At 49.4% G+C, this 13435-nt stretch overlaps 1 protein-coding gene across 5 annotated transcripts in view; it reads left to right on the top strand.

Annotated features, from left to right (window-relative positions):
• FGFR1 (fibroblast growth factor receptor 1) overlaps positions 1 to 13435 on the top strand; it is a gene marked incomplete at both ends in the record, with an annotated part of 46829 nt that overhangs the window by 32332 nt on the left and 1062 nt on the right. For all 5 annotated transcript variants that reach the window (XM_080709821.1, XM_080709820.1, XM_080709819.1 and 2 more), the window contains 9 exons: positions 2844 to 2967; positions 3859 to 4049; positions 5941 to 6085; positions 7955 to 8151; positions 10028 to 10173; positions 10397 to 10518; positions 10912 to 11022; positions 11719 to 11909; positions 13205 to 13327. In XM_080709821.1, coding sequence (XP_080565947.1) covers positions 2844 to 2967; positions 3859 to 4049; positions 5941 to 6085; positions 7955 to 8151; positions 10028 to 10173; positions 10397 to 10518; positions 10912 to 11022; positions 11719 to 11909; positions 13205 to 13327 — 1350 coding nt within the window. The remainder of the gene's footprint in view (positions 1 to 2843; positions 2968 to 3858; positions 4050 to 5940; positions 6086 to 7954; positions 8152 to 10027; positions 10174 to 10396; positions 10519 to 10911; positions 11023 to 11718; positions 11910 to 13204; positions 13328 to 13435) is intronic.

Raw genomic sequence — 13435 nt, 5'->3', positions numbered from 1 at the left:
GTATGGTTATAACATAGTTGCTCATATGGTAGCATTTATCTTATCATTTGTTAACATTGAATTTTTTCAAGCACTAGTGTTTGAAAGACAGTTTTTCATGGCTGCTTAAGATTTTATTATAAAAATATTATAAAAGCCAGGCATGGTGGCACACGCTTGTAATCCCAACATTTGGTAGGCTGACACAGGAGAAACACCATTCACAGATAGCCTCAGCTACTTAGTGAGCGGCCCTTTGTAATTCAGTGAGACCCTGTTTCAAAATAAGGAATAAAAAATAGGGCTGGGAGTGTTGCTCAGAAGTAGAATGCCCCTGGGTTCTATCCCTAGTACCCCCCCAAAAAAATATATATATATACATGATATATATATATATATCTCATATATATATAATATATCCTATTTCTATAGATAGATAGATAGATAGATAGATAGATAGATAGATATAGGATTACAAGCATGTGCCACTGCATCTGGCAGAATAACCATTATTTCTCTATAAGTACTCCAGCAATTTTCACACATGATTTTTTTTTTTTTTTTAATGTGATTCCTTAGGACAGATTTCTGGAAATGAAATTACTAGATTAAAGAGCATAAGAATTTTTTAAGCTGTTGATGTTTCATATTACCCAGTTAATTTTTTTATTTCGTTGTATGTGTGTATGTGGTGCTAGAGATTGAACCCAAAGCCTTGTGCATGCTCAGCATGAGTTCTGTCACTAACCTACATGCCCAACCTTACTTTTTTTTTTTTTTTTTTTTTTCAGTGCTAGGGATTGAACCTAGGGGCATTCTGCCTCCAAGATACCCCCCCTCCTTATTCTATTTATTACTTATTTATTCATTCATTAATTTATTGTGGTACTGGGGACTAAACCCAGGGACATTCTACTGCCAAGCTACGCCCCAGGCCTCTTTTTTTTTTTTTTTTTTTTTTGCAGTTCTGGGGATGGAACCCAGGGACATGACCTCTGAGCTATACCCCCTGCCCTATTTTTTTTTCTTTATTTTGAAACAGGGTCTCACAAAGTTGCAGAGGACCTCACTAAGTAGCTGAGGCTGTCCACAAGCTGCGATCCTCCAGTCTCAGCCTCCCGAATGCTGGAATTACAAGCGTGCTCCATCATGCCTGACCCAGGCCTCTATTTTTTATTCTTTATTTTGAAACAGCATCTCACTAAGTTGCAGAGGACCTCACTAAATAGCTGAGGCTAGTCATGAACCTGGGATCCTACTATCTCAGCCTCCCAAGTACTGGGATTACAAGTGTGTGCCACCACATCTGGCAGAATAACCATATTTTTCTATAAGTACTCCAGCAATTTTAACATATGAAAAGTTCTCATATTTTTTTTCTGTTTTGTTTTTCTTATTAATACAGTTAAAAAGTTTCATCTAGGCACTGTGGTGCGCACCTGTAATCCCAGTACTTGGGAGGTTGAGAAAGGTGGGTCACAGGTTCCAGGCCAGCCTCAGCTACTTGGACCCTATTTCAAAATTTAAAAATGGGTGTGGCTGGGTGTGGTGGCGCATGCCTGTAATCCCAGCATTCAGAAGGCTGAGCCAGGAGGATTGTGCAGGTTCAAAGCCAGCTTAAGCTACTTAGTGAGGCCCTTTGCAACTCAGTGAGACCCTGTTTGAAAATAAAGAATAAAAAATAGGGCTGGCAGCATCGCTTGGAGGTAGAATGCCCCTGAGTTCCATCCCCAGTACCACAGGGAAGGAAAATAAAATGCCCCTGGGTTCCATCCCCAGTACTGCAAAAAAAGAGAAGGGAGGGCTGTGGATGTAGCTCAGAGGTTAAAACAACCCCTGCTTCAATCACCCAGTATGATACAAATAAAAAATATAAAGTTATAAGTTGTTAATAAGCAACTTTCATTCCTCTGAGTAAACTGTTATATCCTTTAACCATTTATATTTGTAGGAAGAACATCTATTATAATCTGTTCATCAGTCTCTAGTCATTTTCACGGTTCCTGTTTATCTCTGTCTTACCTAGCACTTCTCTTACACTCTCTCTCTTCCTCCCTCCCCCTCTCCCCCCCCCCCCAGTGGTACTGGGAATTGAACCCAGCGGTATTTACATTCCCAAGACCAATTTTATTTCTTATTTGGAAACAGGGTCTCACTAGGTTGCTGAGAGCCTCATTAAATTGCTGAGGCTGACCTTGAACCTGCGATTCTACCATTTCAACCTCCCAAGTACTAGGATTATAAGTGTGTGCTACCATGCCTTTTTTAACCTAGTTTCTCTTTCTAAGCAGAAAGAATTAAAAACAGGGAAATATTTTAAGTTCATTTACTGTCTGTAAGTTACTGTGCTCCAGATGGGATAAAATAACCCCTAAAAATATTTCATTTTACTATAAGGGCAGACATTGGTGGTAAGTAAGCATCATAAAAAGCAGATGGAATGGTGCTTCAGGAGAGGTGTGGAAGGAAGGGTGGGAACAGATCTGACCAGAGAGCCAGTTGGAGGCAGAGATGGGTTTTAAATGAGATGTCAAGGGCAGCCAGGGTCAGAGTCTGAACAGGAGACATGTCCAGGTGCAGGAGTGGAATGAACAGGGGCAGGACTGGGGAGGTTCCTGGTGAATGGGGGATTTTGAAGAAGGCCCATTTTCCTGATGACAGCCAGTCTTGAGTGCCTGTCCCGGTTCACAGGATGTTCTTTCTGAAGGTAAAAGGATGGTGCATGGGGCCCATCTACGTTGCAGCCAGGATCACGTGCTGCCTGCTGTGGCTTGGAAGACTACAGGGGGCCAGCACTGCTCTGTGGCTTCTGCCTACATTCCCCTTCACACCTGCAGTGAGCCTTTTGGTGTGTGCCCACTCAGGTCCGTTATGCCACCTGGAGCATCATAATGGACTCCGTGGTGCCTTCAGACAAAGGCAACTACACCTGCATTGTGGAGAACGAGTATGGCAGTATTAACCACACCTACCAGCTGGACGTCGTGGGTGAGATGGCCAGAGGGGAAGGAGTAAGGCTTAACAGAAAGGGCAGAGCCAACAGCCCTGGAGTCAGGGTTCCTAGGGACAGAGTCATGATAGCAGCTGACACTGCACTGCTGTCCTTGAGCCTCACTTTTCTCATCTGTAAAACAAAGTAAAGAGGGTCAGATAAGTGTGTCTCTCAAAGCTGTAAGTCATGGGGAAGCAGGTACCGTTGATCATCCTGAAAGCTGGCTTGGGCAGTAAGGTTAAATGTAGCATAATGTTAGCACACACTGAGGCTTAGAGGGCCATCGCTCTGAATGCAGGACCGCAGGACCATGTACATTCCCAGGTGTTGCAGAGCACTTCAGGAGGAACGCTTTGTCTCATGGTGCTGTTCCTACAGCATGGGCCTTCTAGAGCCCCAGATCTCACACTCCAAAGGTGTGGTGGTGCAGGGTCTCACAGCTGGCACCTTTCCCCAGCCTCAGTGATGCAGTCTAAGGAGGAGGTTGTGGTCCCGAAGGTATGGGTTAGGGTCTGAGAGTCTAGTTTCTGACAAGCTCCTACGTCATGCTGGCTTTGCTGCTCTTGGAGCAGCAAGAATCTAAGAGACTCTGATGCTAGTTGAGAAGTAAGCTGTGCTGGGGATGTATCTGAGTTACAGGGCCCTCCACGTAGACACAAGAGATGTACTGTGCCTGTGAACATAGACTTGTTCCTTGGAAAAGAGGTTCCAGAGGGCTTGGGGCTGGAAGAGAGGGTGCCCCTTCTCCCAGCTCTAGTTCAGGAGGCAGGCCAGGCTCAGCAGAAGCACAGGGAAAATCCTGCCCATTGCCAGGAAAGCCAAGGGGTATCAATGTGGGTGCGCCTCTCTTTAGAGTGACATCTTCTGCTCTGTCCCTTGCTCCACAGAGCGGTCCCCTCACCGGCCCATTCTGCAGGCAGGGCTTCCTGCCAACAAGACGGTAGCCCTAGGCAGCAATGTGGAGTTCATGTGTAAAGTGTACAGCGACCCACAGCCCCACATCCAGTGGCTGAAGCACATCGAGGTGAACGGGAGTAAGATTGGTCCGGATAACCTGCCATATGTCCAAATCTTGAAGGTAATCTTGGCCCCACTCATCATGGGCCAGTGTGCTGGGGAGGTGGCCACTATGTCTTGGGGCTCATGTTCCCCTGGTCAGGCTAATGCCCAGTACTGGGGCTTGGCCTTTCCTCTTTACGCAGTAGGGAATTGGCCATATTCCCCAGGACTCATGACAGATCACAAAGTAGAGGTGAGCTGGGGGTAGAGGGAAGCTAGGGAGTGGGCAGTGCTGGTTTCTGCACAGCTTGGAGAGACTCTGCCTGGACTTCTGGGCCTGCTACTCCGGGCACTTGGACTCCTGCTCACTCATGCCCAGGACCAAAGCCTTTCCAGCAAATGTCTCCCAGTCCCTGCTCACTTCCTAAGCCAGGCCTCATGGCAGGTGGAGTGATTGATGGGGACAAGGCTGAAGTCTTTGAAAAAGCAAATGCCACATATATATTCCAAGCAGTTTGAGGAGTAATGGCATTTTCTTCCTTTTTCCTCTCACTCCCAGACTTTCATTGTCCCTGAATGCTCCATTAATCCAGGGAAGGTAATTGGCTAAGCCTCCAGTGGATCTTGCAGCAGGAAGTAACCAGAAGCTGGGAAAGTGCTTTACCTCCTTGTCCCAGAGTTAGACCTCCTCCTCCCCTAGCCTGGCTGTCCTAGAGATTTACTGACCGTCCCTCCTCTTTACCACTGGTGCCAAAACTGCTCTGGGGAAAGAGGGCTGTAGCCTTAGGCTTGGGCCCCTCTGGTTCACAGTCCCCACCCTAGTCTGGGGAGCAGGTTTAACACAAGCAAAACATTTGCTTTGGGACGGTACTTGTTTTCTTTCTTTTTTTTCCCCCCCTAATTTTTATTTCAGTCAAATGTTTTGGTCTTTTGAGGCCCACTTGGTTTGTCCGACTCAGAAGGGAAGGAAGATTATAAATCTCCATATCTCCCTTGCCTTGGCACCCTGGGCCTGCTGGAAAGGTACACAGAAGCAAAGTATGGCCGCATCTCCGCGTTCGCCCAACTGACTGGAGTGTTGTTGGTTTGTTCCAGCATTCGGGGATTAATAGCTCAGATGCGGAGGTGCTGACCCTGTTCAATGTGACAGAGGCCCAGAGCGGGGAGTATGTGTGTAAGGTTTCCAATTATATTGGTGAAGCTAACCAGTCTGCGTGGCTCACTGTCACCAGACCTGTGGCAAAAGGTAATGGGGAGATGAATGGGAGCCTGTGCTGGGGCACGTAGGCCCCACGCTGCTGGGGCAGGTGGGGAACAGCACCAACTCTCCCCATTGTCCTGCTGTGTTTCTAGTGCCCGGAGCCATGGAAAAATCCCTGGCCTAGGAGGCTGATTTGGTTTGGTACTGTGCTGGTGTCGGCTGGTTTCCTCCATGCCCCATGTGTGTTCCTGGCTGTGTGTGTACGTGTGTGGACTTTGTTGTGTTAGGTGCAGTGCTTTACACCGACAGTGTAAGTGGCAGATAAAGAGAAGGGACCAGGTGTTCCTTTGCACACCAGTGCCCATGGGCTCTGCATGTGTGCCTGTGTGGCTGCAGTGCCCCTCCTCTCCTCCTGTGTGCACCTTTGACTATCTACCTGAAACCAAACAGCCACCCAACATGCCGGGCCCCATTTCTCCATGCCGCCCACCGCCCGCATGCTCGATGGGCCAGTGGCTGCCAGGGTCTGGTGAAGGGTTGTAACCAGCCGTCGTCTTCCCAGGTCTTCCGGAGCTCCCACTCAGGGCCTTGGTCTCTTCTTCTAACAGGTCTCGCTGCCTGGTGGTTTTTGTTCCTTGTTGCAAAGGAGATTCTGGGGAGCATTTCTTCCTCTGATTTCATTCCTTCCTTCTCTCTCCCTCCCTTTCTGTTTCACTGGGAGGTCTCATGTCCGGTGCTCGTCCATCTTGGCTTCCGTTGTCTCTTCTAGACTGCTGGAGTTAATACCACCGACAAAGAGATGGAAGTGCTTCACTTAAGAAATGTCTCCTTTGAGGACGCGGGGGAGTATACATGCTTGGCGGGTAACTCTATCGGACTCTCCCATCACTCTGCATGGTTGACCGTTCTGGAAGGTATACACTGTACTTCTCCTCTCGATGTCCTGCCCTGGCCACGGGCACGGGGGGAGCATGCATCGTGGCCTGGGGAGACACCACTGGGAGAGGCGGCCCTGCTTCCCCACTCAGCCCATTAAGAGGCTCCTGGTTTTTCAAGAATGCAGAGGCCTCCCATCTGCAGCTGGCTCTCTCCTCGGCCAGGGCGATGCATGCACGGGCGTTGGGTTTACCTTGCAGCTGGGCCTCCTCTGGACAGGCTCCTTCCATCCTTGGATCCAGCAGCCTTCCCTCATTCACCTGCTAAATAGTGTCTGAATTACCTGATCCTTTTTGGCCACTCCCAAGAGTCTCAGAAAGGGCCCCACTCCTGTCTCTGAACAAAGGCACTTGGCCTGTCCTCTCCATACTTTGTCCTCTGGCTGTCACTACCCAGACAGCTGCCCTGAGTGAAGTCTGACAACAGGAGCCCCAGGGATGCCACTCACCCTCTCTGACTAATATGGTCTTTCCTGTCCCAAGAACAGAAGTCTGCCCATGGAACCAGGAAGGAAGGAGCCCACGGCCTGAGCAGGGTGGTGGGTTACTGACTGTACGGCCAGCACTAGTTTTGACTGCATCTCTTGGAGCACCCTGCATGTGGTCTGTCTCCTGGCACTGTCCTGCTTTCTCTTCTATCTTATGCCCTCTACCCTGCTGGCTCAGCAGGGTCTCATCACACCCTGCTAATGGCAGAGAAGCGTTCTGTTTTAATCATTGTCCCTGTCTTTGTCCCATCTGTGCTCTCAGTGAGTTGTCTTTGTTTCTTAAAATCAGGGGGGGAAAAGAAAAAAGAAAAAAAAAGAAAAAAACAGAACTCTTCTCCCAGCTGTCAGCTCTGCGTCTCTTTGTCAGGCCTTGAGCCCCTCTGGGAGGACTCCCTGGGGTGCTTCCTTCCTGTAGCTGCCTGGTGTATCTTAAAGGGAAAACTGGGAGAACAGTGGGGAGGAGGGTGTCCACACTGCGGGGCAAAGAGTGCTTCTCAAAGCCTGGACCACATGTGTCCGGTTGAGGGGAAGGTGCACTGCCTGACTTGGCTTGTGTGGGGATGGGCATGAATTCTAAACGGAAGGTAGGAGAATGGAATAAGATAGCACCCCCACCACCATACAGAGATGTTTATGTTGTTCATCTAGAGCAGTCCAAACATGTTTGGAAATTGAACCTGCTGTGCTTATGGTTGGGCAGGATAAATATTTACATGGCTAACCTAACAGATGACACAGATGTGAGGCAAGGTCTTAGTCAGGGTTGGAGCTGGTTCTTGTCTTCCCTTAATCTATGTTTTGTGGCATACAGAAATGAGCCAGACAGCCAGGCTATAATCCCAGTACTTGGGAAACTGTGACAGGAGATCACAGGTTCAAGGCCAGCCTCAGCAACTTAGGGAGACTCTGTTTCCAAATAAACAAAAAGGATTGATGCTGTAGCTTGGCGGTAGAATGCCCTGAGTTCCCTCCCCTGGCACCCAAAAGGAAATGAGCCAGATATCAGCCCTACCCTTGAGGACTTCCCAGCCCTTTGGGGACAAGGACTTGGAAAGTTTATCTATCCTTAGATGATAAGTTGTACACCATGCTGAGGGTCTTCCTGAAAAGACTTGAGTGAGCAGGGAGCCTCCAGAGGAAGCAAAGTCATCTAGTCCATCTCTGATGGGCTTTGGATCATTTGAAGGACACCTCAGAGGTCACAGAGCACCTGATTCTCTGTTCCAGAACTCCAACCTTAGCTTGGACCTGGTTTGGTTCTCTTCCCACCTAAAAGTTCCCAGGGGAAAGGAAGCATGTATTGTGTTCTTGTGAGTCGGGGCCCCCAGAGTCTGCTAATGCCCTGTTTGCACTGACTCAGCCCTGGAAGAGAGACCAGCAGTGATGACCTCACCCCTCTACCTGGAGATCATCATCTACTGCACAGGGGCCTTCCTCATCTCCTGCATGGTGGGCTCTGTCATTATCTATAAGATGAAGAACGGCACCAAGAAGAGTGACTTCCACAGCCAGATGGCTGTGCACAAGCTGGCCAAGAGCATCCCTCTGCGCAGACAGGTAACAGAAAGTAGATGGGGGATTCGCAAGCTCAGCCACCTTTTCTCCCTGGGCCTCAGGCACTTCTCCAGTGTCCTCTCATACCCCGCCCTCTCTTCTCTCCCTAATCTGTTGCTTCTTGGGCTTTGCTCCCTGGCCTCAAGCCAAGCGCAGTGGAACATCCTAAACATGATGGTCCTGAGTCAGTTTCACGCTGTGGTCTAGCCCCTGCAGTCCTGTACTCCCAACTACAAGTGCCTGTTCACCTGGCATGTGGCCTGAGAGAGCCATGTTCTGAATGTGCAGCTGATTCCTGCATTTGGATGGTCCCCAGATCCCTCTCCCTCCTGTGTGTCCCCTACCTCAAGAAGAGCACTATAGTGCTGACTATGGAAAGTGTGTTAGGAGCCAGGAAAACACAATTTTTTTTTTCCAGTACTGGGGATGGAACCCAGCGGCATTCTACCTCCAAGCTATACCCTCGGCCCTATTTTATTCTTTATTTTGAAACAGAGTCTCACTGAGTTGCAAAGAGCCTCACTAAGTAGCTGAGGCTGTCTGCGAACCTGGATCCTCCTGTTTTAGCCTCCCAAATGCTGGGATTACAAGCGTGTACCACCACGCCCAGCTAGGAAAATAAAATTTGAGGAAGGGTTTTTGTAAGGAATCAGGACAAGAATAGAGTTGTGATGCATTTGGTTTGCTCATTTGAAAGGTGAGTAAGCTGGGTGCAGTGTCACGCGTCTGTAATCTCAGCTACTTGGGAAGCTGAGGCAGGAAGATTGCAGGTTTTGGGCCTCGCTAATTTAGCAAGACCTTGTCTCATTTTAAAAGATAAAAATGAGCTACACCTGTAGTGGCGCAAGCTCGTAATCCCGCGCTTGGGAGGCTGAGACAGGAGGATTGCACAGTTTCGAAGCCAGCCTCAGCTACTTAGTGAGGCTCTCAGCAACTTAGTGAGACCCTGTTTCCAAATAAAATAGAAAATAGGTCTGGGACTGTAGCCCGGGGGTAGAAACCCCCTGGGTTCCACCCCCGTACCACAGGGGGAAAAAAAGAGATAAAAAGGGCTGGAGTAGCCGGGCGTGGTGGCGCACGCTTGTAATCCCCACACTTGGGATGCTGAGACAGGAGGATTGCACAAATTCGAAGCCAGCCTCAGCTACTTAGGCTCTCAGCAACTTAGTGAGACCCTGTTTCCAAATAAAATATAAAATAGGGCTGGGAGTATAGCCCAGAGGTAGAAGACCTCTGGGTTCCCCAGTACCACCAAAAAATGGGGGGAGGGGGGGCTAGAGTATAGCTTAGTGGTAGAGCATCCCTGGACTTAATCCCTGGTACCCCCATACACACACAGAAGAAAGATGAGTACAGCCAGGCATGGTGGCACATGCCTATAACCCAGTCACTTGGAAGTCTGAGACAGAAAGATCACAGTTGTGAGGCCAGCCTCCGCAACTTAATGAGACTGTTTCAAAAACAAAAGGGGCAGCCAAGCGTATTGGCACACACTTGTAGTTCCAGCATTTGGGAGGCTGAGACAAGAGGATCTCACTCCAAGGACAACCTCAGCTACTTAGGCCCTTTGCAATTCAATGAGACCCTGTTCAAAATAAAGAATAAAAATAGGGCTGAGGGTGTAGCTCAGAGGTAGAATGCCCCTGGGTTCCATCCTCTGTACCACCAAAAAAGGGGAGGGTTGCTAGGGATATAGCTCAGAGGCAGAATGCCCCTGGGATCATTCACCAGTAAAACACACACACACACGTCTTCTGGCACACATATGTCAGCAAAAAAATGCTCACCTCTGACATTGGTGAAAAGGCCTGAGGATATTGGAGCGACTGCCCCACTCACCCTCCTCTTGCTGGAAGGGTGACCCCACTCTCCCCCACAGGTGTCAGCCGACTCCAGTGCCTCTATGAGTTCTGGGGTCCTGCTGGTCCGGCCCTCACGTCTCTCCTCCAGTGGGACTCCCATGCTAGCTGGGGTCTCCGAATATGAGCTTCCTGAAGATCCCCGCTGGGAGCTGCCCCGGGACAGGTACACCCCAACTCCTAACCTTCTGAGGACACCCTATGGTTATTCTCACGGTGGAAGTCGGGTACCCCAGGCTTCCTGGGAATGAAGGTGCCTGAGGAGCCCCAGAGACAACATGGGCTGCTCTTCTCTCGTGTGGGTAAAATGTGGAGAGGTGGAGTTGGGGCCTGTAGAGGTTTGACCTTACCAGCCCCAACTTGATGCTGTTCTCTGTGTCCCCCAAAAGACTGGTCTTAGGCAAACCCCTGGGAGAGGGCTGCTTTGGACAGGTGGTGTTGGCGGAGGCCATTGGGCTGGACAAGGACAAACCTAACCGTGTGACAAAGGTGGCCGTGAAGATGCTGAAGTGTAAGTGAGGTTCCTGCCCTTGTGAAGGAAACCCCTTTCCTTCCTGAGCACTCCTGCTCTGCTGCCTGTGCAGGGTTACCCGGGAGAGAGGGGCACTCTGTACCCAAGACTGCTATAATCTCACCTGGTTCCGTGGTGTCAGCCTGGCCATGTTCAGATGCTTGTTCTAGATTTCATAACTAGCTGGTTTTTCTCACCATACCTCCAGACACATACTACCACATATTATGGCAGTGGTTCCCACAGAAGGGAAGGGATGGAAAGTGGGAAGGAGAGAAGCAATCCCTGGGAAAGAGCAGCTACAGGGGCGCATACCCTCTCCCCTTCCATAGCTGCTCTCCCACTCCCTCCCAAAGTAAACAAGTCGCAGCCCACTCTGGTTTGTGTGTGCAGCAGATGCAACAGAGAAGGACCTGTCAGACCTAATCTCAGAGATGGAGATGATGAAGATGATTGGAAAGCACAAGAACATCATCAACCTGCTGGGGGCCTGCACACAGGACGGTAGGCACCAAGCTGGGTGCAGTGCTGCACACCTGTAATCCCAGTACTCAGGAGGCTGATATAGGATCCACAGGTTCAAGGCCAGACCCGGCAACTTGGCGTGGCCCTCAGAAACTTAGATGCTTTTTCAAAATGAAAATAAAATAGGCCTGGGGATATAGCTCAGAGATGGAATGCTCCTGGATTCAATCCCCAGTACCATAAAAATAAATAAATAAGCTGGGCGTGGTGGCGCACGCTTGTGAGACCGTTTCCAAATAAAATACAAAATGGGTCTGGGAGTATAGCCTGGAGGTAGAAAGCCTCTGGGTTCCACCCCCAGTACCACCAAAATGAATGAATGAATGAATGAATGAATGAATGAATGACAGTGTTGGTTGCTGCCCATTAGTGTTCATCTGAGAATACAAGTAGTTGGATTCACACACAGTGTATGGACAGGAACAGGGAAATAACTGTGGTACAATTAGGGCTCCTAACCCAAACTTTGCTTGGGAACTTTCTTGACTTTGCTAGAAAGAATTACTTCTCTTCCTTTGGGTAGAAGAATGACTGCCTGTAAACCTCAGGAAGGGGCAGAAAAGGGAGGTTAAAAAGGGGGAACAGGTACTTGTTTGGGGGTGGGGCTTCCTCAGGTGAGACTGCCTCCGTGTCCACTACCTGGCCTTTGGACAACTCTTCCTCCCATGTTCCCAGGTCCTCTGTATGTCATAGTGGAGTATGCATCCAAGGGCAATCTCCGGGAGTTCCTGCAGGCCCGGAGGCCCCCAGGACTGGAGTACTGCTACAACCCTAGCCACAGCCCAGAGGAACAACTCTCCTCCAAGGACCTGGTGTCCTGCGCTTATCAGGTGGCCCGAGGCATGGAGTACCTTGCCTCCAAGAAGGTATAGACCCCGAAGGCTTCCCTGAGTGAGGTTGAAATGGGACCAAGCCCCCTAGTTCTCTTAACTTATGACTTTAATCCTTTAGCAGAGTTGTAGACATAGTGAGCAGACTCATTTGCTGTCTTAGGCTCTGGGGGAACCTCAGAAGCAAGAGAGCCCATGTAGCCTAATGGCTTCTGAATTACAGTAAATTAGATTTGGATCTGCATTCTACTATCTGCGTAGCCTAGGGCAGAACTGAACATCTTACAGTTTTTCAAAGAAAAAATAATAATACCTATGTTGAAGCCAGGCAGATTTGAGGTTGACAGCTTAGCAAGACCCTCAGCAACTTATTAGCCAGACTTTATTTCAAAATTTAAAAATAAAAAGGTCTAGTAAGCTGGGCGTGGTGGTGCACATTTGTAATCCCAGGATTTGGGAGGCTGAGACCAGAGGATCGTGGTTCACAGACAGACTCAACTACGTAGTGAGGCCCTTTGCAACTAGTGAGACCCTGTTTCAAAATAAAGAATAAAAAACAGGGCTGGGGGTGTAGCTCAGAGGTAGAATGCCCTGGGTTCAATCCCCAGTACTGCAATAAATAAAAAATAAGAAAAAGGTCAAGGGGTAGCCGAATGTGGTGGCGCATGCTTGTAATCCCAGCATTTGGGAGGCTGAGACAGGAGGATCACAGTTCAAGGACAGCCTCAGCTACTACTTAGGCCCTTTGCAAGTCAGTGAGACCCTGTCTCAAAATAAAGAAAAAAAAAATAGGGATTGGAGTATAACTTGGAGGTAGAATGCCCCTGGGTTGCACCCCTAGTACCGCAAAAAAAAAAGTCTAGGGGTGTAGCTCAGAAATAAAATACCCCTAGGTTCTATCCCTAGTACCAAAGAATAATACTTATGTTGTAGAATTGTCATAGGAATAAGATGAAGCCATGTCTGGGACAGTTTTTAGTGCTCAGTAAGAGGTGGCTTCCTTTGAGCGCCAGCCTGCTGTGGGTAAGCCACGCCTGAGGAGGCAGGGCTGGCATGTGTGCCCGCAAAAGCTGAACAGCAGACTTTAGGCTGAGACTCCAGAAGCTCAGAAAGGAGGCCTGTAAGGGTTTGCTAAGGTGACTGAGAGGCCTGGAACTGGGGCGTTTGGAGTAGAGGAAAAGAACATGTCCAGAGGGTGCAGCAGCACAGCAGAGGCCCCTGAGGTGAGTGGGTCACCTGCTGGCTGCAGTGCTGGAGCAAGGGAAGCCAGGCAGTTAGGTGGTGGCACATGTCAAGCTGCCACCCTCCCCTGCCTCTCGTCCCCTCTGCAGTGCATACACCGAGACCTGGCTGCCAGGAATGTCCTGGTGACGGAGGACAATGTGATGAAGATTGCAGACTTTGGCCTGGCCCGAGACATTCACCACATCGACTACTATAAAAAGACCACAAACGTAAGTGCCCCTCGGTGTGTTCTCTGTCAGGCATTTGCCCACTGACACAGCACTGCTGTAGCCCAGCGAGCTCATTCTCCCTGACAAGTGGCGTGGTTGGAGGGTCCC

Source organism: Muscardinus avellanarius (assembly GCF_963383645.1).
Source record: "Muscardinus avellanarius genome assembly, chromosome: 14".
NCBI lineage: Eukaryota > Metazoa > Chordata > Mammalia > Rodentia > Gliridae > Muscardinus > Muscardinus avellanarius.
This window is presented reverse-complemented; position numbering and strand designations above follow the sequence as displayed.